We start from the raw sequence: 15,813 nt of genomic DNA on the forward strand, positions 1-15,813 counted from the left end.
ATCCCAGGCCAGTAATCACTCATTTCTGTACACTGCAAAATGCCTTTCCCCCAACACATACTGCCAGGGTCAAATGTCCTCACAGGCAGAGGCCCTGCGGCCTGCCCCTGCTGGGTCTCCGTCACAGTCAACACAGGTGGTGTGTCCCCTGGATTTCCGGGCCCCAAGCTCTCCTCTTAGAGCCCCTGTACCTGGAGATGCAGAGGCAGACACATTTACTGGCATATGAGAGTGGAAGATCAAGCAGAGAACCCACTGTCTTTTATTTTGAGAGCAACCACTCAAGCACCTTCTCCTCTAGCATCCAGCTCAGAAGAGGTCATGAAGCAGAACCGAGGGGTGAAAGAACACACAGATGGTTCAAACCAAGACAAGACCAGACAGACAGGAGAGAACTAAAAGGAAGGCAGGCGGGTGGCTGGGGGATAAAAATTCTCTAGCTAATGTAACAAGCTAATCCAAGATACACCAGCGTAGGAATGGAGAAAGCAGATCACGTCCTCAGCACAGTTCCTGGCTCAGAGGAGATGCTCAGTGCATGTCTGCTGAATGAATGAGTGATCTGCTTCACCCTTCTGGGCCAGCACAGACTATCAGTGTGATCAGCACTCTCTCGGGCTGTGGGACATGCACCTAGACATCCTGGCTGGGCTGATGGCCCCGTGAACTTACACTCTCAGAGTCTTCCAGCATTCTTGTGGTCTCCTGCACGTCAGGGGCACTGGGCACCACCACTGGCATAGGAGGCCGGCTCCTTCCTAACGTCCCGATGGAGGCTGTCTTCACCGAGTGGAGGTGATGGTTGAGAGCTGAGGGGAAAAGGGCACCATCAGGTGTGGGCCCGAGCCTGCTCCCCCCAGACCTCATGAAGGCACCTCAGGTCCAAACGCTGCTGCTGGGTGAGGGATGCACCCAGACCCAGTGCAGAGATCCTGTTCTGAAAAGGCACTGCTCTGAACAAAATGAAGAGGGAGAAAGTGGGGCATCTAACAGGCCAGAGAAAAGACTCCATTTGGTTTTAGAAAACTAACCTCCCAGTCCAGTGGTTCTCAAAGTGTGGTGGCTCATGGACCCCTTGCAGGATGTCTGGGAGGTCAAACTCTTCGTAATAATACCAAGGCATTTTCTGCCTTTGCACTGACGGTAAAAAGCAACAGTGGGTAAAACTGCTGGAGCCTTAGCCTAAATTAAGGCAGTGGCACCAAACCGTAAAGTCATTCACTGACACCACAGTTTTTAAAAAAGCCAGTTTAACTTAAGATCATCCTTAATGAGGGCCGGCCTGGTGGTCCAGCAGTAAGTTCGCACGTTCCACTTCTCGGCGGCCCGGGGTTCACCGGTTCGGATCCCAGGTGCGGACATGGCACCACTTGGCAAAAGCCAGGCTGTGGTAGGTGTCCCACATACAAAGCAGAGGAAGATGGGCACAGCTGTTAGTTCAGGGCCAGTCTTCCTCAGCAAAAAGAAGAGTGGCAGTAGTTAGCTCAGGGCTAATCTTCCTCAAAAAAAAAAAAAAAAGATCATCCTTAATGAAGTAGTAAAAATTATTTTATTAAATCTCGACCTGATTACACATCTTTTAAATAGTCTATGTGATAAAATGGAAAGTATGCATAAAATACTTCTGCTGTATACCAAAGTATGATGGCTGTCTTAAATAAATGCATTTGTGATAATGTGGCTGTGAGCCAAACTGTCACTTTTATCATGGAACACCAATGCTGGTTCAAAGAAAGATAGACAAACTGGTTAATCAGACTTGAGTATTTGGCAGACATTTTCCAGAAAGTGAATGAAGTAAGCCAGACACTTCAAGGAAAGCAATGGACAGTATTTATTACCAAAGATAAAACTTAAGGTTCAAGTGAAAACTAGAATTTAAAAAAACTTGGCTCTGCCAAGCTTGAGAAGCTTTCCAATACTTACAGACTGTGGTGATATTAATGAATGCATTTGTAGATATCCTACAGTGAAATGTATCAACATGTGGAGGATCTGTATAACTTAGTGAACCAATATTTTCCAAATGACCAATGTGTGATGTTCGCTATGCATTCAAAGTACAAGACAGATGGCTTTTAATGGAACAGAGCATGAATAGTTCCTGGATATGGTTTCTGATTCCATATTACAAACAAACCTATAAGAAACTACAACTTGTTGGGGCCAGCCCAGTGGTGCAGTGGTTAAGTGCATACGTTACACTTCGGCGGCCTGGGGTTTGCTGGTTCGGATCCCAGGTGCGGACCTATGCACCGCTCGGCAAGCCATGCTGTGGTAGCCGTCCCACAGATAAAGTAGAGGAAAATGGGCACGGCTGTTAGCTCAGGGCCAGTCTTCCTCAGCAAAAAGAGGAGGATTGGTGGCAGATATTAGCTCAGGGCTAATCTTCCTCAAAAAAAAGAAAAAAGAAACAAGAAACTACAACTTGTTGAGTTTTGTTGCAGTATCAAAAAATAATATCCATAGGTAACCAAAAAGGTTATAAAAATACTCTTCCCTTTACAACTACATATCTGTAAGGCCAGATTTTCTTCTTATAATTCAACCAAAACAATATATTGCAATAGACTGAGTGGAGAAGCAGGTATGAGAATCCAGCTGTCTTCTACTAAGCCAGACACGAAAGGGATTTGCAAAAATCTAACATAATGCCACTCTTTTCGCTATATATTTTGAAAAAGTTATTTTTCATAAAAATATGCTATTTATCTTAACATGATATATTTATTGGCATTTTTAAATGGACTAATAAAATAGTTTAAAAATTTCTGTTTTAATTTCTAACACAGTAAATATGGATAGGCATAACCCATTGAGGAAAAGCTTTTTCATGGCCTCAATAGCTTTTAGGAGGATAAGGGGGTCCTGAGACCAAAAAGCTTGAAAACCACTGACTTATGCTGAAACAAACCATCCTAACAGATAATAGTAAGGAAGAGCAGGGAAAAAGGACACGCCTTTGAGGTCAGGGACTCTTACTGAGCCGTGTGAACTCAGGGAACTGACTTCCCTTCCGCACAGTTCATTTTCTCATCCTAAGGTTCCTCTTTGTTTCCAAGTCTTGGCCTCCCTGACCCTCCTCTAGCTTGTAGGAATCCTACGGAGTGAGGCTCTGGGAGGCTGGGCAGACTAGATCTGTTGTCCACTGGATTTGACCACCAAGGGTTCTGCACCCAACACAATTCAACAAGTCAGCCCTCACTCCCCACCAAATTCTTCTCTGGTTCATACGCATTCCCGAGGGAGGGAAGCTCATATACTCCCTGAGAGGGACAATGACACCCTGCTACTCTAAATTGCTGGGATAAGCTTGGAGAATATTTGCTTTGTTACTTTTCAAAGAAGAGGTGACTTCTGCCATAAGCCAGAGCCAAAGGGTCCCTCCAGTGGTGCCACTGTCCTCACTCACCTTGCTGGGACAGTAATGGTGTGCTTGGCAACGTGGGATCATAGGTGGGAGGACCTGGGGGTGGGATTGCCGGCACGGCGAAGCTCTTCAAGGGGTGGGAAGGGCGAACGTGAGCCGTAGGAAGACTCTGGCCTGAGTCTTCTTCTTGGGAACTGGCCAAGTAAGAAGAGCTGGTAGCACCTTCAGGATCCTGGTGATCAGTACAGCACGTTTGAGACGAGGAGGCAGGCATGGTGTCAGTGCTGGGGGTATTTCGAATGGATTCTACAGCAGGAAAGTCTAAACGTTAGCATTTCTTTCACCATGAAACAGACGCACATCCCAGGGCTCTGGCTACTTCTAAGGGCCCCTAAACCAGCTCAATAAGCACTCAGGATCAGTGCTAGTCCAAGGGAACATGGGTTAGCACCACTGCCAAGGCTAAGTAAGAATGGACTAATCTAAAAGAGTCCCAAACAATTTTGTCCATCAGCTGCTGGAATTTTTTCACCTAAATTTTTCACCTATCACTTTCAACTTTTTTTAGCTGTACTTTTTACAGCTAGGTGGTTACAATTTTACAGACAAAGTTCTCCTTGGTACTTACAACGGAGCACATATAAAGGTTTCTGAGACTACTGTCTATTAAGAAATAAATAAGTATAAAAGAAAATTAAAAACTTCACTCATTGATTGACAATCTTAGAGACTGGCCTTTCAGATACTATGTCTAGTCACCAAGGCTGGCTGGGTACCTGACAAGTACCAGCTCTGCACATGACGCCTGGTGATTACCGCAGCAGAGGCAATGCCACAGGCCCTGCGTGCCCTCTGGGGACTGTGCATGGCCTCACCAGAGCAACCGCCCCACAGTTCAAGGGACAGCTGGACAACCCAACAGTCCAGGGGGCTGCAAACAGCTTTAGGATCATGCTATAGAAAGGGGGTTTGGGTCCAGAGAAAGAAGTGGGGCAGATCACCCTGAAGAAGGGGAAGACTCAGGAAGAACATGATAATCTCAAAATATGTGAAAAGAGGTCTGAGTTGTTCTGGAAGCAGCATGGTGGGGTAGGAAAAGCAATAGCTCTCAAGTCAGAGAGACCAGGACTTGAATCTTGGCAAACTAGCTCATGAACTTGGCCATCACCGAATCTCTCTGTTTCTTCACCTATAAAACAGGGAGAGTAACACATAATTCACTGAGGATTAACTGAGAAGATGTGTGAAGAGTGCTGAACACAGGGCTTGAATAAGTAGTGAGGGTCTTCTCTTTGTGAATTACTGAGTGCTCACCCTGAGCAGCCCTGTGCTAAGTGCTCTGCCTTCATCAGCCCTCTCAGTCCTCAAGGTCACTTGGAGACACTGGGAGGTTAAGCACTGGCCCAGGACTCAGAATGAGTACAGCAGGAACCTGAATCCCTGCCCTTGACTCCTAAGCCCATGTTCCGAACCACCACACTCTAGACCGCCCTTCCACGCCCATACCACCCACCCCAGACCCTGCAGGGGCAGAAGCAGCACCAAGGACCAGGGAGACCACATGAGGAAGACTTTTCCAACAGTGTAAGCTGGTGCAGACCACTATCCCCACCCTGAGAAGGGGCCTATGGGACACCAGCTCAGGGCAACAGGCTGCCCCAGGTAGCCTGAAGGAGGGCCTCCCCTGACTCCTAGAGGCCTCAACCTTAAAAAGGAAAATAAGCCCTTTTAAGTAGTGATACATGAGCAACCTGCAGAAATCCAACCTATTTCCCTGACTTTGTTGCTGAGGTAGGAATAAATCTGCTCCCTTGGGCTCTCAGGAGATAGGCCATGCCGGTCATGAGTGCTACCTCTGGGCTTAAAGGTCTTGGGTCCCAGGGATGAGGGATTCACCCGCCCTGCCAAGTGTCAAAAGCCTGGCTGTGATAACCCAACCAGACCTAGCTCACTTCTCACCCTCTCAAGGGGTGCACTGAGGGCCTCACTTCTTACACTTCCTCAAGCCTGCCGTAACCACAGCTGGGGAGCTGCTGGTCCCATTCTGAGTGACCCTGGCCAGGTGAAAGCTGGTCATGGAGGGCAGCAGGGAGTAGGGGAGAGAAAGCAGGCTCTAGCCTGGACCACATTAGCCTGCACTGGCACACAGTAAGTCAGCTCCAGGCACACAGGCCTCCTGGGCTACCTCAATTGCCTTAATCTGATGTATAAGCTTCCGAGGGCCAAAGAAATGTGAAAAAGGAAAACAGAGTTGCCTACATGAGTAAGAACTCTGGCCTGCTGGCACGGACTAGGGCCACCCTGTACAACTCCAGGGGGCACCAGGCACACCTTGTTTTCTGTGAAGGGTGTGCCCTGAAATTGTGCAACATAACTGGCCCACAAGGAAAACAATGCTGTAACTAAAATTCCTACTTTAGTTGAGGGGCCTCCTTCCTGACTGATTTACCTCTTGGAGTTAAGACACACTAAGTTCACATTGGCCAAGGGGCTTGGACAAGTGGAAGTGCTCTTCCTACATCAAGTGGTGGAGACACAGTAAATGCTCTTAGAGAAAGGACTGCCATGCCTAGCCCACTTGGACAGGGCTTGTGGCAACCCTGAGCTCAAGAAACACAGGAAATATAATAGTCAGACGACTTTGATCAATTCTAGACACTTGCTCTACATTTCAAATCCATCTTCAGTGACTCTATCACTAGGTTTTACCTTCTTCTATCGCTCTGGTCATTAAAGCAAGGAACCCTTCAGTAATGCAAATCGTTACTTTTCCCTTGCTCCACTTTCTGCCTAGTCCATACATAAGGGAACTTTCACCAACACCAGACCATGTGGATGAAGGCTGGGTGGGAGCTGCCATGCTTCTTGTCAACTCTCAGATGCCTGCTAGCCCAGGAGGAAGGGGAAGGCGGCTGATCTGATTGGGAAGAGCCTGCCACGCACTCAGGCAGGCCCGCATCCTAGTGGGGGAGATTCTTCTGCCCTAAAAATGGAGAAACACGGGGTCAGCCCTGCGGCCGAGTGGTTAAGTTTGCGCACTTCGCTTTGGCGGTGTGGGGTTTTGCCAGTTTGGATCCTGGGGGTGGACATGGCACCGCTCATCAGGCCATGCTGTGGCGGCGTCCCACATAGCACAACCAGAGGCACTCACAACTAAAATATACAACTATGTACTGGGGGGCTTTGGGGAGAAGAAAAAAAAAAAAGATTGGTAACAGATGTTAGCTCAGGTGCCAATCTTTAAAAAAAAAAAGGAGGGGGGAGAAACAGGGGCAGGACACAAAAACTGCTTTCTGCAAGCAGGTCTGGACAGCTGCTTTCTCGTCCCTGTTCTATGTGAGACTGTTTGTGAGGTACACTGGTGCTCCACATGGCCTTCTGGAGACAGTTTTTCCCTAAAGGCAGGACCCTCAGCCTGGATTTGGAGGGAGATGGTAGGAAGGCCAATTTTAGACATGAGTTCAAGCAGCATTCTCCAAACCAAATAAAGGTTTGGGAGTAAACAACTTTGGGAGTTACCAGGCATCCCTTAATACAGCTTTGATCGTCATTTGATGTTTTAGGTATGTTTATAATTGATCAAAACTTAAAGGAGAAGGGGATATTACTGGCAACCCAAACTTCTAGCATCAAGTTCTGAGGTTCTTTTAAAATGGAATTCACTTGAAATTCCCTTACTTCCCAGAATCACCAAAACTTAGTTCTACTAGTAAAATCATAACTATTAACAGACAGGTTTCAAATGATGGAAAAAGAGTATGTAGTATATATGAGAACTTACTAGATTTGCACCTTAAAACCTAGAGGATGGTAATTAATTTTCAATTAATGAGGAATAATAGTATTTTGTTCCATTTACTGTTCCCTCACCTTCACTATTTCCTCCTTAAAACTGTTTTGATAATGTTGTTTCTTAAGATTTCCAAATAGGGATATGTTTATCTGGCAATGTATTTCTTTAAATACAATACAGATTGTTAGGCTGATTTCCTAGCTCTTTTTTAGAGATGATCTATGCCTGTGCGGCCCTTTTTAATTTCAACAATCCACTAGACAACCTGAGGTTTACAACATGTACAAACTCAACATGGCCACTGGCCCTGCTGCCTCTGGATGTTGTTTTTACTTTGGTCCATGGCAGAAGCATGTATGTGAGACCAGCATAAGAAGTACCTTATGGCCGCCCAACATTAGTGTGACTGTAGGGCAAAGGCTACCTCTAGGGTCTGAAAATCCCCCAGAATGTGTTTTCCTTTCAAATTGGAGGATTAAAAAAATAAACAAAGTGAAAATATGACTGAATTAAGATGTAAGTTGATGGAACAAGATGTGGTTATGTGATTAGAACTACTGTGGTTTTACTAAAAGGTCACCTTACACTGAGCACTTCAAACTTTGGGAGAAAAATGGGGTAAATTTTACAGAAACAAATTTGAGTCAGTAACAGAAATGTTATGATAAATAACAACACTGAGAAAAATTCCAAATCCTTCTAAGCAGGGCAAGTCCTTCCCCATTTCAGCTTGCCAACTCTTTAAGAATGCTTTCCATCTGGGGCTCATTCCTCATCTCTCACCTGTGGAATTGGCCCTGTCTGAAAGGGACATGGATGTGCCAATGGGCCATGGGCTGCCCGGGTGGTAGAGATGACTGCGAGCTGGAGAAGCGAGGCTGCTGGAGTGGAAATGATGGTGAGGGTTATCGAGGGAATGGATGGGATGGGCACTAATCACAGCTGTGAATGAACACAAGACAGAAAAATGCTTAACATGCTTGCACAGACACACACAAACCACAGTTCAAGTGCAAAGCTATCCCCCCTCCCCCTCCCATACAGTACCACCACTCCCTTGGCTTTTTGGTGGCAGCTGGCTGGATTTGGACAGCTAGCCATGGATTTTACTTTTGTTTTAAAAAATCAACAAATGCCTACCCATGCATGTATATATATATGTGTATGTGTATGTATATATATATATATATATATATACCCACACACACACACAGAAAAAAAAGTCTGAGGAATATATATCAAAAAGTTAACAGTGATATTTTGTGGAGAAGAGTAGTCAGGATTTAAAAAAATTTTCCTTTTGGTTTATCTGTATTTTCAAATTCTTCTACAACAAACATGGATTACATGAGTTATTAAAACTATCTATTTGAATATGTAACAAAACATAAATCCATAAGCAAACAAATGATGGTTTAGGTTTCTATTATTTTTTCTCCTGCTGAAAAGATAGAAGTCCCTTCTCCTTCGAATATATTCCTAATTCATTCTGCCTTTTTTTACTTGTTGAATGAGGCATGCAGTAGGTATTGAGGCTGAATGAGTGATTCGCTGTTTAATCAGTCTTCATATCTTAAAAGGAATGCAAAGGAAATTGAACTCTTATGGTCCAAACCAGTACTAAATGCATGTGACACAGGCCCATGGCAGCATCTCTTACTACTTCCAGTCTGGGAGCCCAGCCACATCCATTCACATTTTAAAATATAAATGGATCTTTCCTAATTGCCTTTTTGCTTCCCACACTGGCTAAGGAATTCAATTTGCTGCATTTAGCCAATGAATCCAACTTTCCACACAGATATTTCATATACAGATTTCTATACGAAGACAAAGTACTTCTTTAATGAGGCTTCATTATCAACCCCAGAGATGGAAACAAACAAAATCAGAAGCCCAGTTTGGGAATAAACTTTTCTTAGGTACTCCCTTAGAATAGTTGTAGAAACAGAATGCTTAAGATCAAGATAACCAGCTTTAAACTCCACAAATAGACGATGTTGACTAGGAATCCAGGGGATTTTTTTCTTTAAGCAATGGCTTCATGAACTTTGTGATAAAACTTAATTAGCCTTTGGAACGTATTAAAACGTCTTTTGTCACCAAGGATCTCCCTAGGTTTTTGTGGGGCCACTCACCATTACTTTGGTGAAGAAAAATCCCAGTGAATAAAACAGATGCCTTTACTCTCCAGCTATCTCCTGTCCTGGCTACGAGAAAACAAGCAGGCAGCACAACCAACCAGGGACCCCAGAGCACCGCTGCCCACCCTCCTCAGGCCTGAGGAACCAGACAGTGGCTCTCCCTGCTCTCAGGGACCAAAAGGCTCTGGTGGTCCTTTGGAGTAAAAGCCAACTTGAAGAAGCCGGCTGAGGAGGGTTCTCAGGGCAGAGTGGAGACAGCCTCTCCTCGAGGGGAAGACAGTGGTTTTCAGAAGCGGGGTGCTTCAGAATCAGTGTCTTCCAGAATTGAGGCTAGGGTGAGGGGAATAACCTCCTGATTTTTACCTAGGAAAAAAGCATTCTAGGTATAGAGGACTCTCACAAAAGAGAACCAAAATTGACTTTCTCTTTTAAAAGATATTTCCAGTTTTTGAAAATTTAGTACCTAATAAAAACAATGTGAAAGCGCCTGCCTAGAATACAGCTGGCGATCGTTAGCTGTTAGCTGAATCAGAACCTGATGCTGCTATGCAAGGCCCTGGACTGAACCTCCTCCCGACATCAGCATGCCCTTCCTGGGACTGCTCAGCCATTTAAGGCCAGGGAAGGTGGATGGTGGATAGAAGCTTCAGGGAATCCAGACTCATGAAAAAGGACTGTACCCACGTGAGAAAAGAATATCTCAAAACCTGAAGATCACAAGTATATCCAAGCACCTGGTTCAGATTCCTGAATTAGAAACTACTCACCCACCCAACTGTTGAGGCACAAATTAAATAATATTGTATATGCATGCATACTCCTTCCCCACCACCAAAAAAAAAGAAAAAAAAGGAATGATATCAACTGGTACAACATATCTTTTCTCCTTAACATATTTAAAAGTAACAAATTTAGGAATAGGGATATCAAATTTTACAAGTTTTAAAAATAAGCCAGTTCAGGTAAGCACTAACGTCATACAAAAAAAACAAATAAGCAGTCAAGCTACCATCTTCTTATAAATCAAAAGCAACTGGAATGGATTACTTTACTCTTTTCGGACATTTATGTTTTTAAACCTGGGGACCCTGCCCAGGGCACCTCTTATAAGAGGGAAGCCATGGTTCTTCCCTGCATGGTTCCAAGTACAGCCTCTTTTTTCATCACTGACCCTAACCAAAAACTACTTTGTGCAGAAATGACCTATTAATGAATTGGTCCTCACTCTTTTAAAGATGATTTTTAGAATCTAGTGCCTATGTGTTTGTGCACAGTGAGTGAGTATGACAGCATGTGTGTGTGCAGACATTTACACACTTGGGGTTTCCACCAGTTTCCAACTATAGGGTGCCATGATGCACTTCTCTGTGTGTAGAATATCTGCGATTATTTAAATCTCTGTCACTTGTTGATAGAGAGATGGCTGAGAGTTCTGAAATGGGACCTCTTTTAAGAAATGAATAAAAAATTCAAAACACATTTAGGTTAAATAGAAAAGTGATCTTTCAGGATCTGACAAATTCACGATTTGAATCTAGGTATCTGACACCATTAAGGCTTACTAGCCTACTGTTCTGCTTAGAGCAAATACTTCAAGATCAAATAGTTTTTTACACTTGATATTGGTATGGCTTCTTATCACTCTAGGATGGTACTGAGGACCCTCAACTGGAAGCCCCACTGTGCCAGCTAGTCCGAAAGGCTTCCTATCTTGAAAACAGTAAGAGGGGAGAAGACACAGTAGTTTGAAAAAAAGAATTGGTTTATCTCATTGCCTTTTGGTTTTTAATCATGATATTTAATTTATTTTGAATTTTAAATATTATTAAATATTAAATATTATCAAAGTAAGGCATGGGTCAAATAAGGTTGAAAAATATTGCTTTAAAAACTCCATGCTGTCCAGGGGCTGGCCCCGTGGCCGAGTGGTGAGTGGTTAAGTTCGCGCGCTCCGCTGCAGGCAGCCCAGTGTTTCGTTAGTTCGAATCCTGGGCGTGGACATGGCACTGCTCATCAGACCACGCTGAGGCAGCGTCCCACATGCCACAACTAGAAGAACCCACAACGAAGAATACACAACTATGTACCGGGGGGGCTTTGGGGAGAAAAAGGAAAAAAAAAAAAATGTAGGGGAAAAGGAATAAAAGAATAGATCTTTAAAAAAAAAAAAAAACAAAAAAAAAAACCTCCATGCTGTCCACCTAAAACTCCTCTAAAATATAGTCTATTTAATTAAAAAGAAATCCCATAGGTGCCTATCAACACTGAGTATGTGTCAGGAAACCTAAGGCACACCGTGACATCTGCCCGTCCTCAGCATCAGCCTGGAGGGAGGCTTCCCCACCCCCTCCCCGAGATGCCATGCATTTCTAGGGATATTGGTTATTTCCATATTCTCGGGAGACTGGGGAAATTGGCTTTTTAGCTTATTTACCCTAAAATTAAAGAAGCTAGTTTCAAGAATAATATTAATTGCAAATTACGGCAACTGTTTGATACTTCCTCCCCCAAGGCACCAAAGCTTTGGTGCATTATCTTTTGTGTTAGATCAAATGAAGTCAAAGAGATCATTCATAATTATTCCCCACATAACTGGATAGATAGGCAGCACTAGGGAAAAGAGAAACTTTTACTTACGCTGGGGTGGCTGGGAGTCAAAGGGCATCATCATTTTTGGTCTCATTCCTCGCCTTCCAGCCAGTGTAGACATGCTGTCCTCTGATTCATGCCCTAGACATCAAATATGGAGTCGGTTATAAGCTTGCATCCTAGGCCACTGAGCAGGCTCAGCAGTAAAACATTTCTATTAGGGAATTCAAGACTCACAAACAACATAAGAGGGGCAAGGTGTTTCTGAGGAAGTGAAATAAAGAGGAAAATGACCATCAGAGTATTACAGGAGTCCCTGTTGAGAGTCAATGCAGTTGGCACAATGCTGCCTACCACATTTCAATGCAGTGTCTCTAAGTAAGAGCATCCAGACCAAGAACATTCTGAACACCACAATGAGACCTGCACTCCAACTGAAGGGAGAGATGAAATGCACAGACATGGGCTAGGTTATCTCAAATGCTTGAGTATCAAGTTGGTGACGCATGATGGGAGACCTAGAAGATCTAGAAGGCTGTCTCATCTGGGTACAGAAACCTCTCCCCCATAACAAGCTAGCTATTCTTCATTAGATGGTGACCAAATCCCATAACACACCCATCTTTAAACCTAACCTCGTATAGGAAGCACCAAATTAAGGCAACCTTATAAAATGGAAAATGAGTGAAATGAAAATAATCTCCCAACATTTGGGAAAAACCTGCACCTCTGTATGAATTCCGCCTCTGATGGATGTTGCTGTCCATGGAATTGTCAACCGGTGTGATATCTTGAGAGTTACGAGGAATTGGAGTATCAGTCATGATGGGGTTTGGGTCTGGAGACTTATCGATGGGTTTTAGCTCCAGTCTCTCATGATGGATCCAGAGGTCTGGGGGTTTGACATCTTTGGAGTTCCCTTTGTACTTGTGGGAGCCATTCACTGATTTGCAAGCAGCTCGTTTCCTAGGCACAAAATTAAGGGGATTTTTTAAAGTAACTCTTTTGAACATATTTGGTAACGGTTCAATGATTAAAACTGCCATTCTGAGAGACGCTTGAAACAAAGGCAGAAACTAAAAACAAACAAACAAAAAAGAAAAACAAGAGGCAAACAATTTACTCTTGCAAACAGTAAATTTATCTCTGATCTGTCCACATATATTTAGAGATACATACAAGGGCATATTTGAATATTGTCTTGTGACTTTTTTTTGAGTATCAAAAAATTAGACAGCATTTTTAAATCAAATAATCTCTAAAGCAGAAGGTTCTTCCACAAGTTTCCAATCAATAGAAAAAGGACAATATTAACTAGAAATCTAACAATGGAGTAGAGGTAGAGTCTGTGGCTTATAAGGAGGGAGGGAAAAACATTTTAGGTAACCCAAACTAAGACTAGCAACTGGGTAAAGTCAAGAATGGGGATGACAGTGTCTACTTGTCTGTGCCTTAGTTTCTCCACTAAATCACTCACTCACTCAATAAGCACTTATTAGGTATCTACTGTATGTCAGACCCTGTGCAGGACTGCTGAGCTTTCAGCACTTCTGGTCAAGCGAGGAAGATAGACACTGAATTATGTCTGAGCTTAATGAAATGCCAAGCGTTACAGCCGCCTCTTAATAGTTGGACATAAGGTGGACACAAAAAATATGGAGGAAGAAGTGATGTTTAAGCTAAGACCTAGGGGGGCAGGGCAGAAGGTGCATTCCAGGTGGTGAAATCAGCTTACGTGAAAGCCGTGAAGCAGAGAGTAACAGCAGCTTGGTGTATTAGTGAGATTATAAGAAGTCCTGGGTGGTGGGAGCATAGTGAACCACGGGGAGGATGGAATGAAATGATGCTGGGAAGGTAGTCAGGGATCAGATCATAAAGGGCTTTCAGAGCCATACCAAGAGTCTGAACTTCCTTCTATGAGTAACAAGAAACCACTAAATGGTTTTAAGAAGGAGAGTAAGGAGATCAATTTTGAGTTAAAAATTCACACCAACTGTGGTATGAAGAATAGATTTAAGGGGTAGGGGACAGAACAGGAAGACCAGCTGGGAATAATCTTAGCTATGATCGATGGTGGCCCAGGACAGTGTGAATGGAGGAAAAGAGGCAGATTTGACAGTTATTTAGGAGCCAGAAATGACAAGACTTGGTGAATAAATGATGTGGGGTGGGGTAGAAATAAAGAAGCAAGAGAAATAAAGGATACCGCCATGGGTTGTGGCTTAAGTCATATGCCAACACTGGGAATAATGAGTTAGAAGCAATTTTGACAGAAAAGATTATAAATTCTGTTGTGGACACGCAGAGCACCTCTGAGACATTCAAGAGGAAATGCAGAAGCGGCAAGTAGGTGTGCAAGTCTGCGACTCAGAAGAGAAAGGCCTTGGCTAGTGATAGAAATATGGGAGTAGCTGGAATGCAGATCATAAATGAAGCCGTGGGTGTAGATATGACCTGAGGAGAGTACAGAAGGAGAAGAGAATAACTCTAGGACAAGGCCCTGAGGAGTGTCTGTATTTGATGGCTGGGTGGATAGGACACACAATCATGGAATAAAAGAGAAGAGAAAGTTTCAAGAAGGAAGGGTAGTTGACGGTGTGAAATGTTGTTGACAGACTGAGTAAGATGAGGAGTGAAAAGTTTCCTTTGGTTTTAGTAATATGGAGGTCATTGGTGATCTCAGCAAAAGCAATTCTGATGAAGCGTAGGGGCAGAATTCAGATTAGAAAGGACTGCAGCATGAGCAGGTAGTGAAGGAATGGACAAGTGAGTGTAGACAAGTATTCAAGAATTCTGTGGTGAAGGGAAAGACAGAGATTTGTAAGCAGCCAGTGGTAAGGATCCTGCAGTAGAGGAAGGGTTACCATTATAATTCTCTCTCAAGATGGAAGAAGTCTGAGCACACTTAAAAGCTGAAGGGACAGAGCCAACAGAGAGTGAGAGGTCAGCTCTGCTGGAGAGGGATAAAAGCAAGTACAAGGTCTTAGAAAGAGAGGAGACACATGGAGAACTGGCTTCAGACAGGAGGAAGGAGGAGAAAAGATTACTCCCAGTGTAGGAAGGTTTCTAGGTTTGATGGTGGTATGCAGCGGTAGTTCTCACCTGTGGAGAGTGAGGGCCGTAGAGGAGTGTGCTGGGAAACAGTGAGGGGCTAGACTCTAAATGCTCTGTCAACCTGGAGGTTGTAAGAGTCTGTAAACAGCTACAACTAAAATGGGAGGTACTCCTGGTATTAGAGAGGAAAGAGTACTCTGAAAAGCTCACCTATATTTTCCAATGGTCACTGGAACACTTGGAAAGCAGGTCACTGAGGGAGGAGGAGGGGAAAACCCTGTGAAGACTTGATACAATTCTTTTAAACAAAACGACACAAATCTCTAGAACTCCAGCTTCAAATACAGAGTTCAGAGTCTATTACCAGCTCCTACCTCTCAATCTGAAGACTAAGTGCTTTACTTTTTATTTACTTTGAATTTTAAATCCCCCAAAGCACTAAGGAGTTCTGTCATTTTGTTTTTTCAGATTCTTTTAAATAAAGATCTCAAGATTTCTAAAACTAGACATAAAGTCAAGTTCACAAAAATAGATAAATGTGAAATGTCACAGAAAGAAGCTTGTAGAAAAGCTCTAGAGTAGGAAAAAAATGTAATCTTTGAGGCTTTTAAGAGAAACAGTTTTCTATAACCAAAAGCAGATGGGGAGAGCTATAGGAGGCAGGAATCAGGAGGCTTATAAGGGGCCCCCTTCTCTCGGAAAAGTGATGCAATGCAAGCTATGGAAAGTTATTTTATTTGAGAAAAGAAAGAAAGATGCAACACATCACATATCCTACAGAAAATGACATAAGGCCATTACTAGCAGCAGTTACAGGGTAGCTGTACTTGTCCTCTACACTGAAAACAAATTTATTGTTATCA

At 43.6% G+C, this 15,813-nt stretch overlaps 1 protein-coding gene across 13 annotated transcripts in view; it reads right to left on the minus strand.

The window, feature by feature from the left end:
- Window positions 1–15,813, minus strand: part of NEO1 (neogenin 1) — a 249,324-nt gene that overhangs the window by 2,765 nt on the left and 230,746 nt on the right. For 8 of the 13 annotated variants that reach the window (XM_070498461.1, XM_070498457.1, XM_070498446.1 and 5 more), the window contains 5 exons: window positions 12,624–12,862; window positions 11,945–12,037; window positions 7,947–8,105; window positions 3,413–3,676; window positions 673–809 (listed from right to left, as the gene is read on the minus strand). In XM_070498461.1, coding sequence (XP_070354562.1) covers window positions 673–809; window positions 3,413–3,676; window positions 7,947–8,105; window positions 11,945–12,037; window positions 12,624–12,862 — 892 coding nt within the window. The remainder of the gene's footprint in view (window positions 1–672; window positions 810–3,412; window positions 3,677–7,946; window positions 8,106–11,944; window positions 12,038–12,623; window positions 12,863–15,813) is intronic. The other 5 variants (XM_070498490.1, XM_070498481.1, XM_070498486.1 and 2 more) reach the window with 1 other exon arrangement.

This window comes from Equus asinus, chromosome 2 (genome assembly GCF_041296235.1).
Source record: "Equus asinus isolate D_3611 breed Donkey chromosome 2, EquAss-T2T_v2, whole genome shotgun sequence".
Taxonomy (NCBI): domain Eukaryota; kingdom Metazoa; phylum Chordata; class Mammalia; order Perissodactyla; family Equidae; genus Equus; species Equus asinus.